Source organism: Emys orbicularis, chromosome 2, assembly GCF_028017835.1.
Source record: "Emys orbicularis isolate rEmyOrb1 chromosome 2, rEmyOrb1.hap1, whole genome shotgun sequence".
Taxonomy (NCBI): Eukaryota; Metazoa; Chordata; order Testudines; family Emydidae; genus Emys; species Emys orbicularis.
Window position 1 is genome coordinate 300,338,446 of NC_088684.1, and position 19,826 is coordinate 300,358,271.

A 19,826-nucleotide genomic window follows, 5' to 3' on the forward strand; every position below is an offset into this window, starting at 1 on the left:
TGTTCCATGCGCTTAATCATTTTTGTTGCCATTTTCTGAACCTTTTCCAATTCCAATATATCTTTTTTGAGACGGGGCATCCACATCTGCACGCAGTATTCAAGATACTACAGCTTCATCATATAGGTAGATGGATTGGGGTCCTAAGGTTCAATCCTCATGGTAGATACGGTGCAAGAGGTACCAGGCATTGCTCCCACTATCAGACACAGAGGTGGAGAATTGACTCGGGATGTCCAGGCCCTAGGCTCTCTCTGATATTGGATATAATGTTGAGGGGCTGAAAGAGCGGGTCAGTCCCAATTCTAAAATGATAGATTCTAAACCCAGAAGGAACCACTGTGCTCCTCTAATCTGCCCACCTGCATAACACAGGCCATAGAATTTCCACAAAATAATTCCTCTTTGAACTAGAACATATAATTTTAGAAAAACATCCAGTCTTGATTTAAGCCCACATGATATGGGTTTATGAAGTCAGGCTCCTGTATCATAGAATCATAGGAGTGGAAGGGACCTCGATAGATTATCTAGTCCAGTCCCCTGCATTCATGGCAGAACAAAGTATTATCTAGACCATCCATGACAGGTGTTTGTCTAACCTGATCTTAAAAATCTCCAATGATGGAGATCCCACAATCTCCCTAGGCAATTTATTCCAGTGCTTAACCACCTTGACAGGAAGTTTTTCCTAATGTCCAATCTAAACCACCTTTGCTACAATTTAAGCCTATTGCTCCTTGTCCTGTCCTCAGCGTGTAGGCGACTGGTAACTACTGATGGGGGAGGCACAATGGCAGCCTCCCCCCTCACCACCACAGTCACGGTCAACTTCCTGGTGACTGCCAAGGCACCATCCAGCAACACTCTCTTGACCACGGCGGCCCAGATCCCCACTCCTTCCCTTCGCCCCTGGTCCATGCTGCCTCCCCCGGACCCTGAATCCCCCTGGCATCACCTATGCCTCAGAGATTAAGGAGAACAATTTTTTCCCGCCTTCTTGTAACAACCTTTTATGTGCATTAAAACTGTTATCATGTCCCCTCACAGTCTTCTCTTCTCCAGACTAAACAAACCCTGTTTTTTCAATCTTCTCTCATAGATCTTTTTGTATTCTCCAAAGCACTTGCAACCCCTCCCAGCTTGGTATCATCCACAGACTTTATAAGTGTACTCTCCACGTCATTATCTAAATCATTGATGAAGCTCCTGGGTGTTCCCAGTGCAGTATGTGCTGCTGCTGTGGTGGAGTGGGTTTGGCTCATCAGAATGTTCATGTTCAGTTATTATTTACGTGTTGCTAACATTTTCCTGAAGAATGTCAGATAAGAGACATGACAATTTTAAGTAGTTTATATCACAGCTAAACATGAATGGAGTTTAATGGGACAAGAAAAGGTACTTCTCTGGCTCCAGGCCTTACTAGCAAGTCATGGGGCTCTGCCCCACATCATATACACTGCAAGGGAATAAATTAGGGGGACTCAGGGCTCAGCCCCAAACAAACAATGGGCACAGGATGGATGAGGGGATGCCAGGGTTTGTGGAACATATGACTTGAATGCCTGAATTAATGAGTATTTTCCTGCATTGCAAGACCTGGAATGATGAGCTGGCCTGGAACTAGAGGAATGGCAGAAATAAAGATTTGGGCAAGGTTAATAGCACAGTCCGGTCTTTGCTATGGTGTTTCTGTAACAGCAACTGATTGGAGGCCTGAACCAGGCAAAGGCAGGAGTTACTTCCTGTGAAGTGAACCTGTTTGTACCAGATATGTTGTATGCTGAAACACCTGTCAGAAAGTACAGTAATGTATATACCCCTGAGGAAGTTGGCCTGGTAGTAATGCCTTCTAAGCCCATGCTATCCATTTCCCCTCTATTTGTGCAATGTACTAAATCCAAACTGTATACCCCAGATTATAAACAATAACAGGTGGCAAATATGGTCACGTTACCTTTACTGCTGTAGTACAGAAATATTTTAGCTGTTAAATATTTTTGCTGCTTAGTTGAGAGCTGGGGTGAGTATTAGAAATGGACAAGGAGACTCAAGAGAGACTAGGCTAGGAATTGTTTGTAACCCATTTCCTCTTTGGGCTCGTCTGCATATGGAGTTGTTTCTGAATAATTGTTCCTAATTAACTACGTCTGGACACACTAAGGCTAGGTCTACACTACCCGCCTGAATCGGCGGGTAGAAATCGACCTCTCGGGGATCGAATTATCGCGTCTCGTCGGGACGCGACAATCGATCCCCGAATCGACGCTCTTACTCCACCAGCGGAGGTGGGAGTAAGCGCCGTCGACGGGAAGCCGCGGAGGTCGATTTTGCCACCGTCCTTACAGCGGGGTAAGTCGGCTGCGATACGTCGAATTCAGCTACGCTATTCGCGTAGCTGAATTTGCGTATCTTAAATCGACCCCCCCCCCCCGTAGTGAGGACGTAGCCTTATTCAAGAATAAGAGTGCCTTGTTCCTGTTTAACTGTGCCAGACCAGTTAGGTTAAACTAATCAGGAACAACTCCAGGTGTAGACAAGTCTTAAAGCGCTACCTGCCTCACAATTATCCACAAATCAGGTATTGCCAGGAGTAGATAGTCTGTGACCAATCTCCTAGCTTTAAAAGTATTTCTACACTGGGAAAATACATCATATTAGAAAATGTGCTGACTAATGTGATGTTAAACACAGCTTAACATCTAGTATAGGAAGGGCTAGTCAAGTTTAAAAACATATTCGCTGGTCATGGTTAATCATAGGGTCCAGTGAACAAATTTTAAAACACGACTCTTCCTTGTCTATACTAGGTGCTAAGTCATGTTTAACAGCATGTTAGCTTACATGTTTTCTGATGATGCATTTTCCCAGTGTAGAACATATCCCAGGAGGCAAATCATGTGCCTATGGAACCAGGTTCTTCTTATCAAGTGGGGAGGTTGGGTGTGGGGTGTTGCATACTCCATCCACTCCATGGAGTCCCCTGTGCAGTAGCATGGAATGGGGACCATATGCAGGCAGAGAGCGAGGAACTGCTACAAGAGTTCTGCTGAAGGACATGTGGAACCAGTTCCAGTCGTCGGCTCTGCAGCCTAAGGGGAGGATGCCTGCCAAGCATCCAGCTCATTTGTTCAAATCTCTCTCTCTCTCTTTTCCTGTGTCCCTCTTTCCTGTCTCCCTCTCTTCATGCCCTACTCCTTGCCAGCTCCTCTTAGAGCTTTTCTAGACTAGGAAAAGAGATGTTTTAAAAAAATGCGTTAGCTAGTATAGCTAGCCGTAGCATAGATAGGACAAGTTGCATGTTAACACTTGTTAGCTGGTCATATTGAAGCCTCTGGGGGTGCCTAGGCTTCATCTCAGTCGGCTAACACGTTAACATACAACTTGCCCAGTGTATACCAAGGTTTTAAAAAGTGTAAGGTTTAAAAACACAGTTGTTTTTAAAAATGCTTTTCTTCTAGTGTAGAGAGACCCTAGTTTAAACAAAGACAAATCTAAAATGCTTTGTATTGCCTAGAGACAATCACTTCTGCTAAGCAAACCCTCTCTCTAAGGTCTAGACAGATATAAGTATTACTGTTCCTGGAATATGATGAATTCCTTGCCTCCAGTGTTTGGATATTCCCTGCTTCCTCCTCAGATCCGGGAGTTGGTTCCTGAGTCCCAGGCCTACATGGACCTGTTAGCCTTTGAACGCAAACTGGACCAGACCATTATGAGGAAGCGGGTGGACATTCAGGAAGCCCTGAAGAGACCGATGAAGGTATGACATGGGAAATGGTACAATTAGCTGAATCAGGAAAAACATCCTCAGTGTGATGTATTGGGCTGTGGAGCCATCTCAGTGGAGAACTAGTGGAAGCTCCATTGATAGAGTAGGATGACCAAGGCACTTAAGAATACATGGCAGGGATACACCCTTCCTTGGAGGAGGACAAACTGAATGACTCAGTTCAGTAGCTCTCACCCATCTCTAATTTATGAGATTCTTTACTATAGGAAATAATCCTCTCTTTCATTTACAAATATTATTCTTTGAGGTTTTTAAGAAAAAAAGAAGAGGAAATGGAGATAAGACAGTAGAGGTGCTACCCTAGATACACATTAAATATACTGTTAAGAGTTCAGTTTAAGACTGGAGAAAATAGGAAATAAAATAATGAAAAATGTTAGTCAGAAAATAAATAATCTTGTAGGCCCTGATCCTGCAAAAACTTAAACACGTACTTAGTCCCACATTGGACTACTCATGTGAGCAAAGTTAAACATGTGGAAAATTGTTTGCAGGATCAGACCCAAAGATAAGACCGTTCTTCTCCAAATCCTCAGGCACCGCTCTTGTGTTATGCATTATTTTTTCCTGCATTTGCCAGGTCGTTCTGTTCATTATATAATTCTGCAATGCTTAATTTGCTTGTTGATTCCAGCTCCATAGGGTAGTTCTTTTGGCCACTTCAGCTGCTGTTTGCCCATACCTCATTCAGATTCCAAATCTCTTAGTATGACGATTCTTACATCTATAGGTCTGTCAAGATGTAAAATAATTATTATTATCTGCATTATAATATGTCCAGAGGCCCAGCTGAGGTCAATGCTAGGCACTGTGTAGACACATTATACATGTTTTTATACAATTTAAATACTTGAGGCAGACAAAAGATGGGTAAAAGGAAGTACTATTATTCTTATTTTAAAAGTGGGAAATGAGACGGAGATTAAATGACTAAGGCCTGGTCTACCCCTAAATCTTAGGTCAACGTAGCTACATTGCTCAGGGCTGTGAAAAAATCCACCCTCTGTGCAACGTAGTTAGGTCAGTCTGATCCCCACTGTAGATGCATTTAGGTCAATAGAAGAATTCTGTCTCGGAGAGGTGAATTACCTATGTGGATGGAAACCCCCTTCCAACAATGTAAGATGCATCTGTGCCACTGTAGCCTCTACATACCCTTGCACAGAGTCACACAAGAAATCTGTGGCAAAGCCAAGAATTGAGCCTAGTTCTCCTGAAACTGACTTAACCACAGGCCCACCCTTCCTCACATCATCCATGAAACATTTAGCAATGTTGACAGTTAATGTGAAGCCCAGTGATGAGAGTTTAACATCTCTCATTGCTGCTGTTTCAGGCTCTGCAGATTTAGGAAGGCAACATTTTAGTGGTTTACAAGTTTATAGGCAGTAAGTTTTTAAGATTCTTTGCACATAGTGGGCTAAATTGTCAGTTAGTGTAAATTAGCATAGCTTCATTGATGTCAATGACACCATATCGTGGTGTAAATTAGCATAGCTTCATTGATGTCAATGAAGCTATGCTAATTTACACCACGATATGGCCCATTTAAAAAAAAATAAAAGTATAGATTCTCTTTGACAAATATGCAATAAAGGGTGGATTTTGTGGCAAATTCCTCAACCATGAAACTGAGCAATACTGAAAGCTTTCTAGCAGAACTTTATAGGATCTGGAATGGGAAAGTACATAAAGACTAGAACTTTGAGGTTTCAGCAAACATTCGGTTAATTCCTGTTTGCTCATGTAGTTGCAGTTTGATGATTCTTTTGAAATGAAATCTAACAGACATTTCTAATTTACCTCCAAACTCATGAATGATTGCTCAAATGCAGCAGTCATGAAATTCAAAATCTGTCAAAACAAAACTGAGATCAGGCAATTTTTGCTTGGTTTGGAGTATTCTTATTTATTTACATTATTGCTGGAGCACTGGCAACAGCTATAGTGAAGGATGCCCCAGAATTTCCATCCTAAATGCTGCTCTGAGTTACTTGTAACCCTGAAATATTCACTGTAGGAGCTGCCATTTTCCAGACCTTGTCTGTCTGAAGGTGAACTATTTAGAAGTTTTAGGGAAAATGGTTCAGCCATTTTTGAATGAGTGGAGACTGGAAAACATACACTTACTCCATTAAAAAAATGCTTTGGCCTTTGTGAGCAGCTGTAGTGCTGAAAAAAAATGGCAGCTGTGGGGGTAGCTCAAATGGCAGGGACAAGACCTTGGGTTGGGGGTGGGGGAATGCAAGCATTGAGCCACCTGCCAGCTCACTCTACTGCTGGCAGCAACCCCAATCAGCTGTTGCCTTCTCCAACCCTTATCCTGCCTCCTGTCATCTCTTTTTCTGTCTCTTGCTCTCTCTGCAAGAGTGCATTGCTATACCATGTCCATCACCATGGTGTCAACAGTGCCTCATCTTGCAGGCCAACGTTCATGGAAGGCCACTTCTGTTTTAGTTCTTTTGTAAACAACCAGTATAGCTGTCACAGGGCCTTGGGCCTCCGGGTGCATGTGTGCATTCTAGCATGCCTATAATAGCCAGGGCTGGATTTCCAGTTAGGCACAGTAGGCATGTGTCTAGGGGCACCTTACCTCTCTAAAACGACGTGCAACAGGAAGGTCAGCTGTAGGCGGGGGAGGGGGAGCGTTGAAGGTGCTGTGCTAGGGGTGTGTAACCTGTAAATCCAGCCCTGTTAATAGCCCTTTAAAAGTGGGAGCTGTAGTTGCAGTTCTGTGACTAGGGGGAGCCTGTGGCCAACAGGAAGCCATATAGGAAGCTTTCTGCCTTCTACACAGGGACAGTGGGCATGAGAGACTCAGGGTCAGGGAAGTTCAGGTGTGGATCTTTACATAGCAGGCAGGAAGGGTATGGCCTCTTCTGTCCCAGCCAGTGGGAACTGGGGAAGGCTTGGGGGTGTGGAGGCAGAGGGAGGGTGTGTGTGTGTTAGTGCCAGTATTTTGAGTTTAGTTGCTCTTCTTTTAAAATGAAGTTAGCCCTGAGCAAAGGACAAGGTGGTTATTCTACTTTCATGGTTGGTATGGAGGTGATGTCCATGTCATAAATTCCAATCATGTGAGAAATAAATTTGTCATTCATCTTTGCCCACTTCAGCTGGCCTCTCCCCATCACTCCATCTCCCCAGGACATGTTTTAACACTCCAAACTGCTGAACAGCTTCAAACAGCTGCCATTTAAAAAACAAACAAAATCTCAACTGGATAGTGAAATGTTTCTTTCAGACCTTCTCCTTGAGATGTGGAATTTCCCTCACAAAATTGTGAAAGGCTGAGGTCAGGACAGGAAGATCCAGTCCTGCAGCAGTGTTGGACTTTCAGTACATAAAAATTTGCTGATTTTAAAGACAAGTATATCTAGCAGTCTTGCAGGGCTAGAAATTAGAGCTCTATCCCATTGAAAACAAGATATTCCCAGCTTCTCAGTGGAACATATAGTACTTACTTCCTACCTTGGAACTTCCCAGTGGTAACAAACTCTAAAGTCATGGCACTTTTAGGTACAGAAAAGCAAATAATTTGTAGAGATTTTTAAAGGCTTCATCTGAGCCCCTCTGTGGTTCAAATATTGGGCCCAATTCTGTACCCATTGAAGTAAAAAATGCAGAATCAGGGCCATGGTAATAAGTGTTTTTGGTTACACAATCAGAAGAATACAAAAGTAGTCCTGATAAATATTTTAAAACTCTAAAATATTCCAGAAGTAGTTTTTCTGTAACGTATATAGCTTTGTCACTATGGAGTGATATTATCACCTCTTAGGAATTATCAAACTGGCTCGGATCCATGGTCCCTCTAGTCCAGTTTTGAGTCACTGACAGTGGCTAGTACTAGATGCGTCTTAGGAAGGTGCAAAAAACCCTAGTAGATGGCTATGGGATAAGTTTCTTCCTAACTTTCAATAGTCAGAGTTGGCTTATGGTCTGAAACAGAAGTTTCAAAACTCTTGTTTATTTAAAAAAATATTTATGGGTATAACTCTGGATATTCTTTGTATTCTTATGAATGTCTTCTCCCTTTTTCTGTCTGGCTAAGCTCTTGGCTTCAGTACCAGAAGCATAACAAGATCCAATGGCTGCAAGTTGAAGCTAGACAAATTCAGACTGGAAATAATGTGCAAATTTTTAGAAGTGAGGGAAATTAACCATTGGAACAATTTTGTCTAGGGATGTAGTTGACTTTCCATTACTTGAAATCTTTAAGTCAAGATCAGTTGTCTTTCTGAGATATGCTCTTGTTCAACCAGAGATTCTGGCCTATATTGTACATCAGGTCAGGCTAGATGATTATAATGGTCCCTTCAGGTAGTAAAAGCTGCATATCTTTTAATCTATATCATGTGGCAATGAAATCTACAGACTAATTGTACATTGTATAATATACTTGAAAAAAATATTTCCTTTTGTCACTTTTGAGTTTGCTGCCTTTCAACTTCATTGAATGTCACTTATTCTTGCATTATGGACTGGGAGTTTCTGGTCTCCCTATCTACATTCTAGTTTCATAGTCTCCAGGGCCAGAAGGGATCATTCTGATGGGGTGCTGGAACAATTTGTATAATGGTGGTGCTAAGAGCCATTGAACCAAACTGTAAACCCTGCATATGATGGAAACCACTTCAAGCCAGGGTGTGCGGCAGCACCCCTAATTCCAGTACCTATGCATTGTGATAATCTAATCTGACTTCTTGTATAACACAGGACATAGAACTTCCTCAAAATAATTCCTAGAGTAGATGGTTTAGAAAAGTGTTGAATCTTGATTTAAAAATTGTCAGTGATGGAGAATCCACCATGACTCTTGGTAATTGTTCCAGTGCTTAATTACACTCACTGTTAAAAATTTAAGCCTTATTTCCTGTCTGAATTTGTTAGCTTCAGCTTCCAGCCATTGGTTTGTATTAGACCTTTCTCTGCTAGGTTGAAGAGCCAATTATTAAAGATTTGTTCCCCATGTAGATACTTATAGACTGTAATTAAGACACCCTTAATCTTCTCTTTGTTAAGATAAACCATTGGAGCACCTTGAGTCGATCACTATAAGGCATGTTTTCTAATCCTTTAGTCACTCGCCTGACTCTTCTTTGAACTCTCTCAAATTTATCAACCACCTTCTTGAATTGTGGACACCAGAACTAAACACAGTATTTCAGCAGTAGTTGCACCAGTGTCAAATACACAGGTAAAATAACCTCTGTGCTCCTACTTGAGATTCCCTTGGTTATGTATCCAAGGATCGCATTTGCCCTTTCGGCCACAGCGTTGCACTGGCAGCTCATGTTCAGCTAATTATCCACTATGACTCCCAAATCTTTTTCAGAGTCACTACATCTCAGGATAGAATCCCCCATTGCATAAATATGGTCTGCATTCATTGTAGACCATTCTCTAGACTATTATTTTATATATTTTTATCGTGCTAGAACAGGGGTTCTCAACAAAATTTTTGGTGGCCTCAGAATGTGGCCATCAACTCTTGTTGGTGGCCAAATAAATACGCACATATTCGTGTCCAAATCATTATAATTTATTTATGTATTTTTTTCAGACTCAATAGTAAGAGTAATTGACAGTTATCTCTATTCTTTACTGGACCTAAACGGAATAGAAACACAAACAAGGTGCTTTGCACATTCTTGTTTTTTTGTTGTTTCTTTTGATTTTTGGTTGCTATTTTTTTAAGACTTGCTAGCTAGTAAGTCTGCTGCTGCGAAAAGTAATATTTGTATGTTTGTTAATATCACTTTTTTCACAGCAGACTTCCTTAGCCCTGGCAAGCCAGGGGACAAATTAAGCCCTGGATGGGGAGGTGGGTAGGGAGACAATGGGGGCCAGGGATGATGGGGGGGGGGCTGGGGAGGCAGCAGGGGTCGGGGCAATGCGGGATGGTGGTGAGCCAAGGGCCAGTATCCAGGGCCAGAGCCCGCCATCCCAGGGCTGAAGCCTGACCCTCACTGCCCCCGGGAAGGTGGGGAACTCACTGGCTGCCTGCTCCTCTGGCGTTTGTGGCTCTGGAGGGGGCAGGGCCCACTGCTTTGCCCCCCTCCAGTCATTGCCCAGGAGGCTGTGGCCACAAGAAAAGCCCCTGATGGCCGCATTTGAGAAACACTGTGCTAGAAGTCTAAATACTAAGGTGGGTGAGCTAGAGCCGTGCCTGGCATTAAATGAGGATATTGATATAATAGGAATTGCAGAAACTTGATAGAATAAGGATAATCAATGGGACATGGTAATACAAGGGTACAAAATATATAGGAATGACCGAATAGGTCATGCTGGTCGGGAAGTGGCATTATGTATGGAAAAAAATATAGAGTCAAAGTAAAAATATTAAATGAATCAAGCCATACCATAGAATCTGTATGGATAAAAATTCCATGCTTGAACAATAAAAGTATAGCAGTAGGAATATACTACCGACCACGTGACCTGGATGGTGATAGTGATTGTGAAATGCACAGGGACATTACAGAGGCTACAAAGGCAGAAAATCCAGTAATAAATTGAGATTTCAACCTGTGTTCCCTGTGAGCTGTGCGCTTGGGCAGCCACGCAGGAGCGATTCAAATGCCATGCAGCTGATTAGCAGAGCACGCACAGCTAGCAGCATGTGTTCAGGTGCCCGTCCCCCCCACGTTGCTCCATCCTGCAGCTGCTCCTGGGACCCTCCTGCTGGCTGTGCAGAGCGGGGTGTGTGGAGGGGGTAGGGTGCTGATGTCAGGGTGACCCCCTCCCCCCACCCCTGTACCCCATCTCCACAGAGCAGGGCAGAGGGGACAGCCTGGCTCAGGAGGACTTGAAGCTGCAGTCTGAATGGTGAGTGGCTGAGTGCCTTTCTTAAAGAGACAGTGCACTCTTTCTGAGATTTCCCCAGCAGCCAGCTCTCACAGTCTCTGTCTCACACACACACACACTCCCCTTCCCCCTGCCCATGTACCCCATCTCCGCAGAGCGGGGGAGGAGAGACAACAGGGCTCAGGACAGAGCAGGAGAGCATTCAGTGAGTGTCTTAAAGAGTCAGCGCAGAGTTTTCCCCAGCAGCCAACACACACACACACACACACACACACACACACACACACACACACACGTATTATTATTACTGTTACTTCTTGGTACTTCCTGCAATGCACATATATTCTCTGTAATTTTATTCTTTCAAAGTGTGTTATTTTAGTTTTTTGACTAGTCTGTGCATTTCATAATTTTTATTTCTCTCTTACACTTACATTTAATTCTTTGAGTAGTGAGTTCTAAAATGCCTCACCTGTCCTGACTGGAGTAATTATCCCTATGGTAACTTTTTAAAAATATATATTGTATCTAGGTTTTTTGTTTCTACTGGTGACCCACATTCCCACATACTTCAGTGCACATAACAAAAATTATTCTGCATATGGATGGAAAAAATTAGAGGGAACATTGATTTCAACTATTCTCATGTTGACTGGATATCTGTCACTTCTGGAAGGGATGCAGATATAAAATTTCTTGCACCATAAATGACTGCTTCTTGGACCAGCTTGTCTTGAAACACACAATGGGAGAGGGAATTCCTGATCTAGTCCTAAGTGGAGTACAGGATCTGGTTCAAGAGGTGAATATAGCTGAACCATTCAGTAATAGCGACTGTAATGTAATTAAATTTAACATCCTTGTAAGAGGAAAAATACCAAAGAAACCTACCCAGTAGAATTTAACTTAAAAAAAGGCAACTACACAAAAATGAGGAAGCTAGTTAAATAGAACTTAAAAGGAACAATCACAAGGGTGAAATGCCTACAACCTGCATGGAGACTACTTTCAAAACGCCATAATGGAGGCTCAAACTAAATGTATACCCCCAAAAAAGAACACCAATAAGAGGACCAAAAATGTCACGAAGGCTAAACAAGAGAGTAAAAGAGGCAGTTAGAGGAAAAAAGGCATCCTTTAAAAAGTGGACATTAAACCCTACTGGGGAAAATATAAAGGAGATGAACTGAACTGAATATAAAGGAGATGAATCCTGAAGGGATTTCAGGAAGGCGGATTTTGGTAAGCTCAGAGAGCTGATAGGTAAGGTCCCATGGGAATCAAGACTGAGGGGAAAAACAACTGAGGAGAGTTGGCAGTTTTTCAAAGGGACACTATTAAGGGCCCAAAAGCAAGCTATTCCGCTGGTTAGGAAAAATAGAAAATGTTGCAAAAGACCACCTTGGCTTAACCACGAGATCTTGCATGATCTAAAAAATAAAAAGGAGTCATATAAAAAATGGAAACTAGGACAGATTACAAAGGATGAATATAGGCAAACAACACAGGAATGCAGGGGCAAGATTAGAAAGGCAAAGGCACAAAATGAGCTCAAATTAGCTACAGGAATAAAGGGAAACAAGAAGACTTTTTATCAATACATTAGAAGCAAGAGGAAGACCAAAGACAGGGTAGGCCCACTGCTTAGTGAAGAGGGAGAAACAGTAACAGGAAACTTGGAAATGGCAGAGATGCTTAATGACTTCTTTGTTTCGGTCTTCACCAAGAAATCTGAAGGAATGCCTAACATAGTGAATGCTAATGGGAAGGGGGTAGGTTTAGCAGATAAAATAAAAAAAGAACAAGTTAAAAATCACTTAGAAAAGTTAGATGCTTGCAAGTCACCAGGGCCTGATGAAATGCATCCTAGAATACTCAAGGAGCTAATAGAGGAGGTATCTGAGCCTCTAGCTATTATCTTTGGAAAATCATGGGAGACGGGAGAGATTCCAGAAGACTGGAAAAGGGCAAATATAGTGCCCATCTATAAAAAGGGAAATAAAAACAACCCAGGAAACTACAGACCAGTTAGTTTAACTTCTGTGCCAGGGAAGATAATGGAGCAAGTACTTAAGGAAATCATCTGCAAACACTTGGAAGGTGGTAAGGTGATAGGGAACAGCCAGCATGGATTTGTAAAGAACAAATCATGTCAAACCAATCTGATAGCTTTCTTCGATCGGATAACGAGTCTTGTGGATAAGGGAGAAGCTGTGGATGTGGTATACCTAGACTTTAGTAAGGCATTTGATACGGTCTCGCATGATATTCTTATCGATAAACTAGGCAAATACAATTTAGATGGGGCTACTATAAGGTGGGTGCATAACTGGCTGGATAACCGTACTCAGAGAGTTGTTATTAATGGTTCCCAATCCTGCTGGAAAGGCATAACGAGTGGGGTTCCGCAGGAGTCTGTTTTGGGACCGGCTCTGTTCAATATCTTCATTAACGACTTAGATATTGGCATAGAAAGTACGCTTATTAAGTTTGCGGATGATACCAAACTGGGAGGGATTGCAACTGCTTTGGAGGACAGGGTCATAATTCAAAATGATCTGGACAAATTGGAGAAATGGTCTGAGTTAAACAGGATGAAGTTTAACAAAGACAAATGCAAAGTGCTCCACTTAGGAAGGAAAAATCAGTTTCACACATACAGAATGGGAAGAGACTGTCTAGGAAGGAGTACGGCAGAAAGGAATCTAGGGGTTATAGTGGACCACAAGCTAAATATGAGTCAACAGTGTGATGCTGTTGCAAAAAAAGCAAACATGATTCTGGGATGTATTAACAGGTGTGTTGTGAGCAAGACACGAGAAGTCATTCTTCCGCTCTACTCTGCTCTGGTTAGGCCTCAGCTGGAGTATTGCGTCCAGTTCTGGGCACCGCATTTCAAGAAAGATGTGGAGAAATTGGAAAGGGTCCAGAGAAGAGCAACAAGAATGATTAAAGGTCTTGAGAACATGACCTATGAAGGAAGGCTGAAAGAATTGGGTTTGTTTAGTTTGGAAAAGAGAAGACTGAGAGGGGACATGATAGCAGTTTTCAGGTATCTAAAAGGGTGTCATAAGGAGGAGGGAGAAAACTTGTTCACCTTAGCCTCTAAGGATAGAACAAGAAGCAATGGGCTTAAACTGCAGCAAGGGAGGTCTAGGTTGGACATTAGGAAAAAGTTCCTAACTGTCAGGGTGGTTAAACACTGGAATAAATTGCCTAGGGAGGTTGTGGAATCTCCATCTCTGGAGATATTTAAGAGTAGGTTAGATAAATGTCTATCAGGGATGGTCTAGACAGTATTTGGTCCTGCCATGCAGGCAGGGGACTGGACTCGATGACCTCTCGAGGTCCCTTCCAGTCCTAGAATCTATGAATCTATGAAAAACTGCTGACAAGTCAAGTGTAAAAGTATAATAAGGCAGCCCAAGAAAGAATTTGAAGAGAAACTAATTACACAGAAACTAAATTTTTTTTAAGTACATCAGAATTAGGAAGCCTGCCAAACAGTCAGTGGCTCCGCTGGACAATTAAGGTGTTAAAGGAACACTGAAGGAAGACAAGGTTGTTGCACAGAACTGAATGAATTCTCTGTATATGTCTTCCCTGCAGAGGATATGGGGGAGATCCTCACACTCAAGCCATTCTTTTTAAGTGAAAAGTCTGAGGAATTGTCCCAGGTTGAGGTGTCAATAGAGGAGGTTTTGGAACAAATCCATAAATTAAGCAATGATAAATCACCAGGACCAGATGGTATTTATGCAAGTGTTGTGAAGGTACTCAAATATGAAATTGCAGAATTAGTAATTATGGTATGTAACCTGTTGCTTAAATCAGCCTCTGTACCAGATAGCTAGGGGATAGCTAATGTAACACTGATTTTTAAAAAAGGCTCCAGAAGCGATCCTGAGAATTATGGGTCAGTCAACCTAACTTCAGTACCAGGCAAATTGTTGAAACTATAATAAAGAATAGAATTATCAGACACATAAATGAACACAATATGTTGAGGAAAAGTCAACATGGCTTTTGAAAAGGAAATCATGGCTCACCGATCTGTTAGAATTCTTTGAGGATGCCAACCAGCATTTGGACAAAAGTGATAGAGTGGATATAGTGTACTTGGACTTTCAAAAAGTCTTTGACAGGTCCCACACCAAAGCCTCTTAAGTAAAGTAAGCAGTCATGGGATAAGAGGGAAGGTCCTCTTATGGATCAGTAACTGGTTAAAGGTAGGAAACAAAGGGTAGGAATAAATGGTCAGTTTTCACAATGGAGAGAGGAAAATAGCGGGGGTTCTCCAAGGATTCATAAATTATCTGGAAAGAGGGTAAACAGTGAGGTGGAAGAATTTGCAGATGATACAAAATTACTCAAGATTGTTAAATCCAAAGCTGACTGCAAAGAGTTACAACTGGACCTCACTAAACTGGGTCACTAAACTCGCAAATGAAATTCGATGTTGATAAATGCCAAGTAATGCACATTGGAAAACATAATCCCAACAATACATACAAAACGATGGGGGTCTAAATTAGCTGTTACCACTCAAGAAAAGATCTTGACGTCATCATGGATAATTCCCTGAAAACATCCACTGTATGTGCAGCAGCAGTCAAAAAAGCTAACAATGTTAGGAACCATTAGGAAAGGGATAGATAATAAGACAGAAAATATCATGATGCCACTATATAAATCCATGGTATGCCACGCCTTGAATACTGTGTGCGGTTCTTGTTGCCTCATCTCAAAAAAGATGTATTAGAATGGGAAAAAGTGCTGAGAAGGGCAACAAAAATTATTAGGGGTCTGGGACAGCTTCCATATGAGGAGAGATTAAAAAGATTGTTCAGTTTAGAAATGAGATGACTAAGGGGGGATATGAGAGAGGTCTATAAAATCCTGAATGGTGTGGAGAAAGTGAATAGGGAATGTTATTTACCCCTTCACCTAACACAGGAGCTAGGTGTCACCTGATAAAATTAATAAACAGCAGGCTTAAAATGAACAAAAGGAGTACAATGCACAGTCAAGCTGTGGAACTTGTTGCTATGGGATATTGTGAAGGCCAAAAATATAACTGGGTTCAAAAAAGAATTAGGTGAGTTCATGGAGGATAGTTCCATCAATAGCTATTAGCCAAGATGGTCAGCAACACAACCACATGCTCTGTGTGTCTCTAAACCTCCAACTGCAAGAAACTGGGATAGGACAACAGGTGATGGATCACTTGAAATTGCCCTGTTCTATTCTTTCCCTCTGAAGCATCAGGCACTGGCCACTGCCAGAAAACAGGTGTAATGATGCTGCCTCTGGCAGGACACAACTAAGAGCATCAATTCAGGACAAATTGCTTAGAGCAGGGCAGGCACAGCCCAAAAGCTGGAGTTCCTTTATTACTAAGGCACTACTAACTCCTGAGTTTCACTTACATCCAGAATCACCTCTGGCCCATCAGGCGGATTCCTACCTAATCCCCCTTTAGGCAAACTCCCCCCCCCCTCCCTTGTCCCAGCACACAGGGCTGGTTACAGACAAATACTGGAAGAGTGGGGCAGCTTTTTTACTAGGCACATTGCCACTCCAAACAGATAAACTGCTGCTCTTCTCACTACACCGAGCTACTTCCAGCAAATCACAATTACCCTGGGACTTTTCAGCTTGGAAAAGAGACGACTAAGGGGGGATATGATAGAGGTCTATAAAATCATGACTGCTGTGGAGAAAGTAAATAAGGAAGTGTTATTTATTCCTTCTCATAACTAAAGGCTAGGGGGTCACCAAATGAAATTAATAGGCAACAGGTTTAAAAGAAACAAAAGTAAGTATTTCTTCGCACAACGCACAGTCAACCCTAACGTTCAGTCTTCTCTGGTCTTGAATAACTTAAATAACTTAATTTCATCTGCAGATTTTGCCACCTCTTTTCTTATTTTATTCCCAGATCATGAATATGTACAGTAACTCCTCACTTAAAGTCATCCCACTTAACGTTGTTTCGTTGCTGATCAATTAGAGAACATGCTTGTTTAAAGTTGTGCAATGCTCCTGTAGTAGGGTCGCGCCGGGGCTCTACCCTCCGGGACGGAGGGGCGCCACACCGGCTCACTATAGCACAGACCGTCAAAGCTCAGGCCCCTTTACGCAGGGGCTGAGCGACAAACAGTTAGTTCTGGACTCAGGCCATCGGGCAGGGGCTGAGCAGACAAACAGTTAAGGAGCCCAGGCTCTGGATCAGGGCGGGGCACAAACAGTCACAGCTCAAGCCCTTTGGGGCAGGGTTTGAGCACTGATCAACAGTTTAAGCAGGCCCAGGTTCCTACCTGAGCGCTGGGTGAGGGGGAAGCCTGCCACCCGTGAGTGGAGGTGGCAGGGGGGGACGCAGGCCCACCCACTCCACTGCGTCCCAGCCCGGGGCCCTAGCAGCGGTTACTGTCGCTGCTGGTCAGTGGGGTGTCCTGACCGAAACACACTGACATCGGCTCACAGGTCTCTGCAGCCTGACCGGGGTCGGCTACCCCCGGGCTACTTCCGTGTCCCCCCTCGGGGCCTACCTCGTCGGCGACGCCAGGTTCGGGCCAGTCCAGCAGCATCGGTTCCTCTGGTACGGGGCTTGGCGGCCGGTCCGGCAGCTCTCCAGCAGGGTAGCTGGCCCGGGGCAGGCTTGGCCAGTCCTCCTCGTGGTAGCTGGCCCGGGGCAGGCTTGGCCAGTCCTCCTCGGGGTAGCTGGCTAGAGGTAGGCTCGACCGGCGCGGCGGGGTAGCAGGCGGCCTGCGGCTGTCTCCCAAGCGGGAGCTCGGCCCGGGACGTCTGCTCTCTCTGCTGGTCTGGGCTCCACTGAGCTCTGCCGGCGGGCTTTTATACTTCCGGGTCGGGGCCATGACCTCGGAGGGGCGGGCGCCGGACCCGGTGGCTCCGCCCACGTTGGGGTTAGGGGAAGTTCGGCCCTATGCGGGACAGAGGGGCGACACACCGGCTCACTACAGCTCCCTTCTAACATCGTTTGGCAGCCACCTGCTTTGTCCATTGCTTGCAGGAAGAGCAGCCCGTTGAAGCTAGCTGGTGGGGGCTTGGAACCAGGTGTCACAGAGTCCCCAGGCAATGCTCTGGAACTGCTCCCTATGAAGCCAGTCAGGACTCTGGTGAAGTCTCCTCTCTGTGAGCAGATTGTCTCCAGGGCAAGAAGCTCACCCGGCTTCCACCTTCCTAGGTCTGACCTTGGAGCATTCAGCATCCTCTGCCCCTCCATGCGCTTCCCACAGCGAGTCCGCCCAGGCGGGGTCCTGGGGAAGCCAGAGGGTCCCGCACCCCCCACTTTGCAGTCAAACGTGACTCTTAGCCAGCCAGTAAAACAGAGGTTTATTAGATGACAAGAACACAGTCTAAAACAGAGCTTGTAGGTACAGAGAACAGGACCCCTCAGCCGGGTCCATTGGGGGGATGGGGGGGAACGTGAGCCAGACAGCCACATCTGCACTCACTCCACATCCCCAGCCAGCTCCAAACTGAAACTCTCCAGCCCCTCCTCTCTGGCCTTTGTCTCTTTCCCGGGAGGTCATCTAATCACTTTGTTCTCCAACACCTTTAGCTATCCCCTTGCAGGTGGGAAGGGTCCCGGCCATTAGTTGCCAGGAGACAGAGTGTTGGCCATTTATGCACCTCTGCCTTTATCCCACCACCTAGAGACTTAAGAAATGCATAGCGGAAACTGAGGCACCCCTACTGTATTCAGAGGAAACATTAAGAACAGTCCCACTTCATCACACCAGGGTGGACCGGCAGCCCCCCTATCAGCTCCCCATTCCTCTAAGTTCCCTGTGCAGCAGCTGCCCAGCAGGCTATCAGTTGCTGGGCAGTTCAGCTGTCCCTCCCCCCACTGCCATGTGCTGCTCCTGCCCCTGCCCTGGAGCCTCCTACTTGCTGTGCGGGGGGAGGGGGGAGGAGGAAGAGGGGTGCTAATGTCAGGGTGTCCCCCTCCCCCCTGCTCCTGCCCTCCGCTTACCCCATCTCCATAGAGCGGGTGGGGGGGACACGACAGGGCTCAGGATGGAGGGAGCTTGCCGGCAGCAGCTGCTGTCTCAACTTCCTGATCTACTTAAAAAGGCAACGTACTTAGAGTGGGGTTAGCATACTTAAAGGGTCAATGCACATCTCTCTCTCTCTCACACACGGTGTGTCTCTCTGTCTGCCATGCTGTCTCCCCTCCCTCCATTCATGCTGCCTTGTAGGGTGTGAGGCTACATTAATAACAATGGGTTAACCCTTGAGGGCTCAGCTGATTGCTAATTCATCACTGGGGGAGGGATAGCGCATTGGCTTGCTAAACCCAGGGTTGTGAGTTCAATCCTTGAGGGGGGCCACTTAGGGATCTGGGGCAAAATCAGTACTTGGTCCTGCTAGTGATGGCAGGGGGCTGGACTTGATGACCCAAGGTCCCTTCCAGTTCTAGGAGATAGGATATCTTTATTTATTTATCATTTAGCGGTAAGGCATTCCCTGGGAAATATCCCACCCTCTCACTTCACCACCTCAACCAAGCTTCACAATCATCATCGCTGTGTACCAGTATTAAATTGTTTGTTTAAAACGTAAGCTGTGTGTGTATATATATATATATATATATAATATAGTCTTTTGTCTGGTGAAAAAATTTTTCCTGGAACCTAACCCCCCCACCTTTATATTAATTCTTATGGGGAAATTGGATATGCTTAACAGCATTTCGCTTAAAGTCGCATTTTTCAGGAACATAATTACAACGTTAAGCGAGGAGTTACTGTATATTAAACAATACCAATCCTGATGTGAAACCTTGTGCACCCACTTTTAACCTTTTGCCTTGATGAAAATTGACCAGTTATTCATAGTCTCTGACTCTTTGCAGTTTCCAATCCAGCCCATGTTTCCTAAATTTCTTTAGTAACCTCTTGTGAGGCTACCAAATTAATGTGATTAAAATGTTTATTCCACATCATACCAACTTATAGTTTGTCTGCCTGTCAGCCTCTCTATATGTAGATACAAAAGCATAGATTTTTATCTACTCTGTCTTTTGAGGAAAAGATTTACCCTACACTTAGGAGCATAACATAAAAAAACTAGAACAATATAAAATTAACATGGTACATGTTACATCAATTAAAAACTGGCTAACTGATAGGTCTCAAAATATAATTGTAGATTGGAAGTCGTCATTGACTGGATGTGTTTCTAGTGGAGTCCTGCA

The 19,826-nt window shown here is 44.0% G+C and overlaps 1 protein-coding gene across 3 annotated transcripts in view; it reads left to right on the forward strand.

Moving 5' to 3' along the window:
• The window catches only part of SMARCD3 (SWI/SNF related, matrix associated, actin dependent regulator of chromatin, subfamily d, member 3), a 157,537-nt gene that overhangs the window by 47,751 nt on the left and 89,960 nt on the right, over nt 1-19,826 (forward strand). For all 3 annotated transcript variants that reach the window (XM_065398732.1, XM_065398733.1, XM_065398734.1), the window contains one exon: nt 3,641-3,763. In XM_065398732.1, the coding sequence (XP_065254804.1) occupies nt 3,641-3,763 (123 nt within the window). The remainder of the gene's footprint in view (nt 1-3,640; nt 3,764-19,826) is intronic.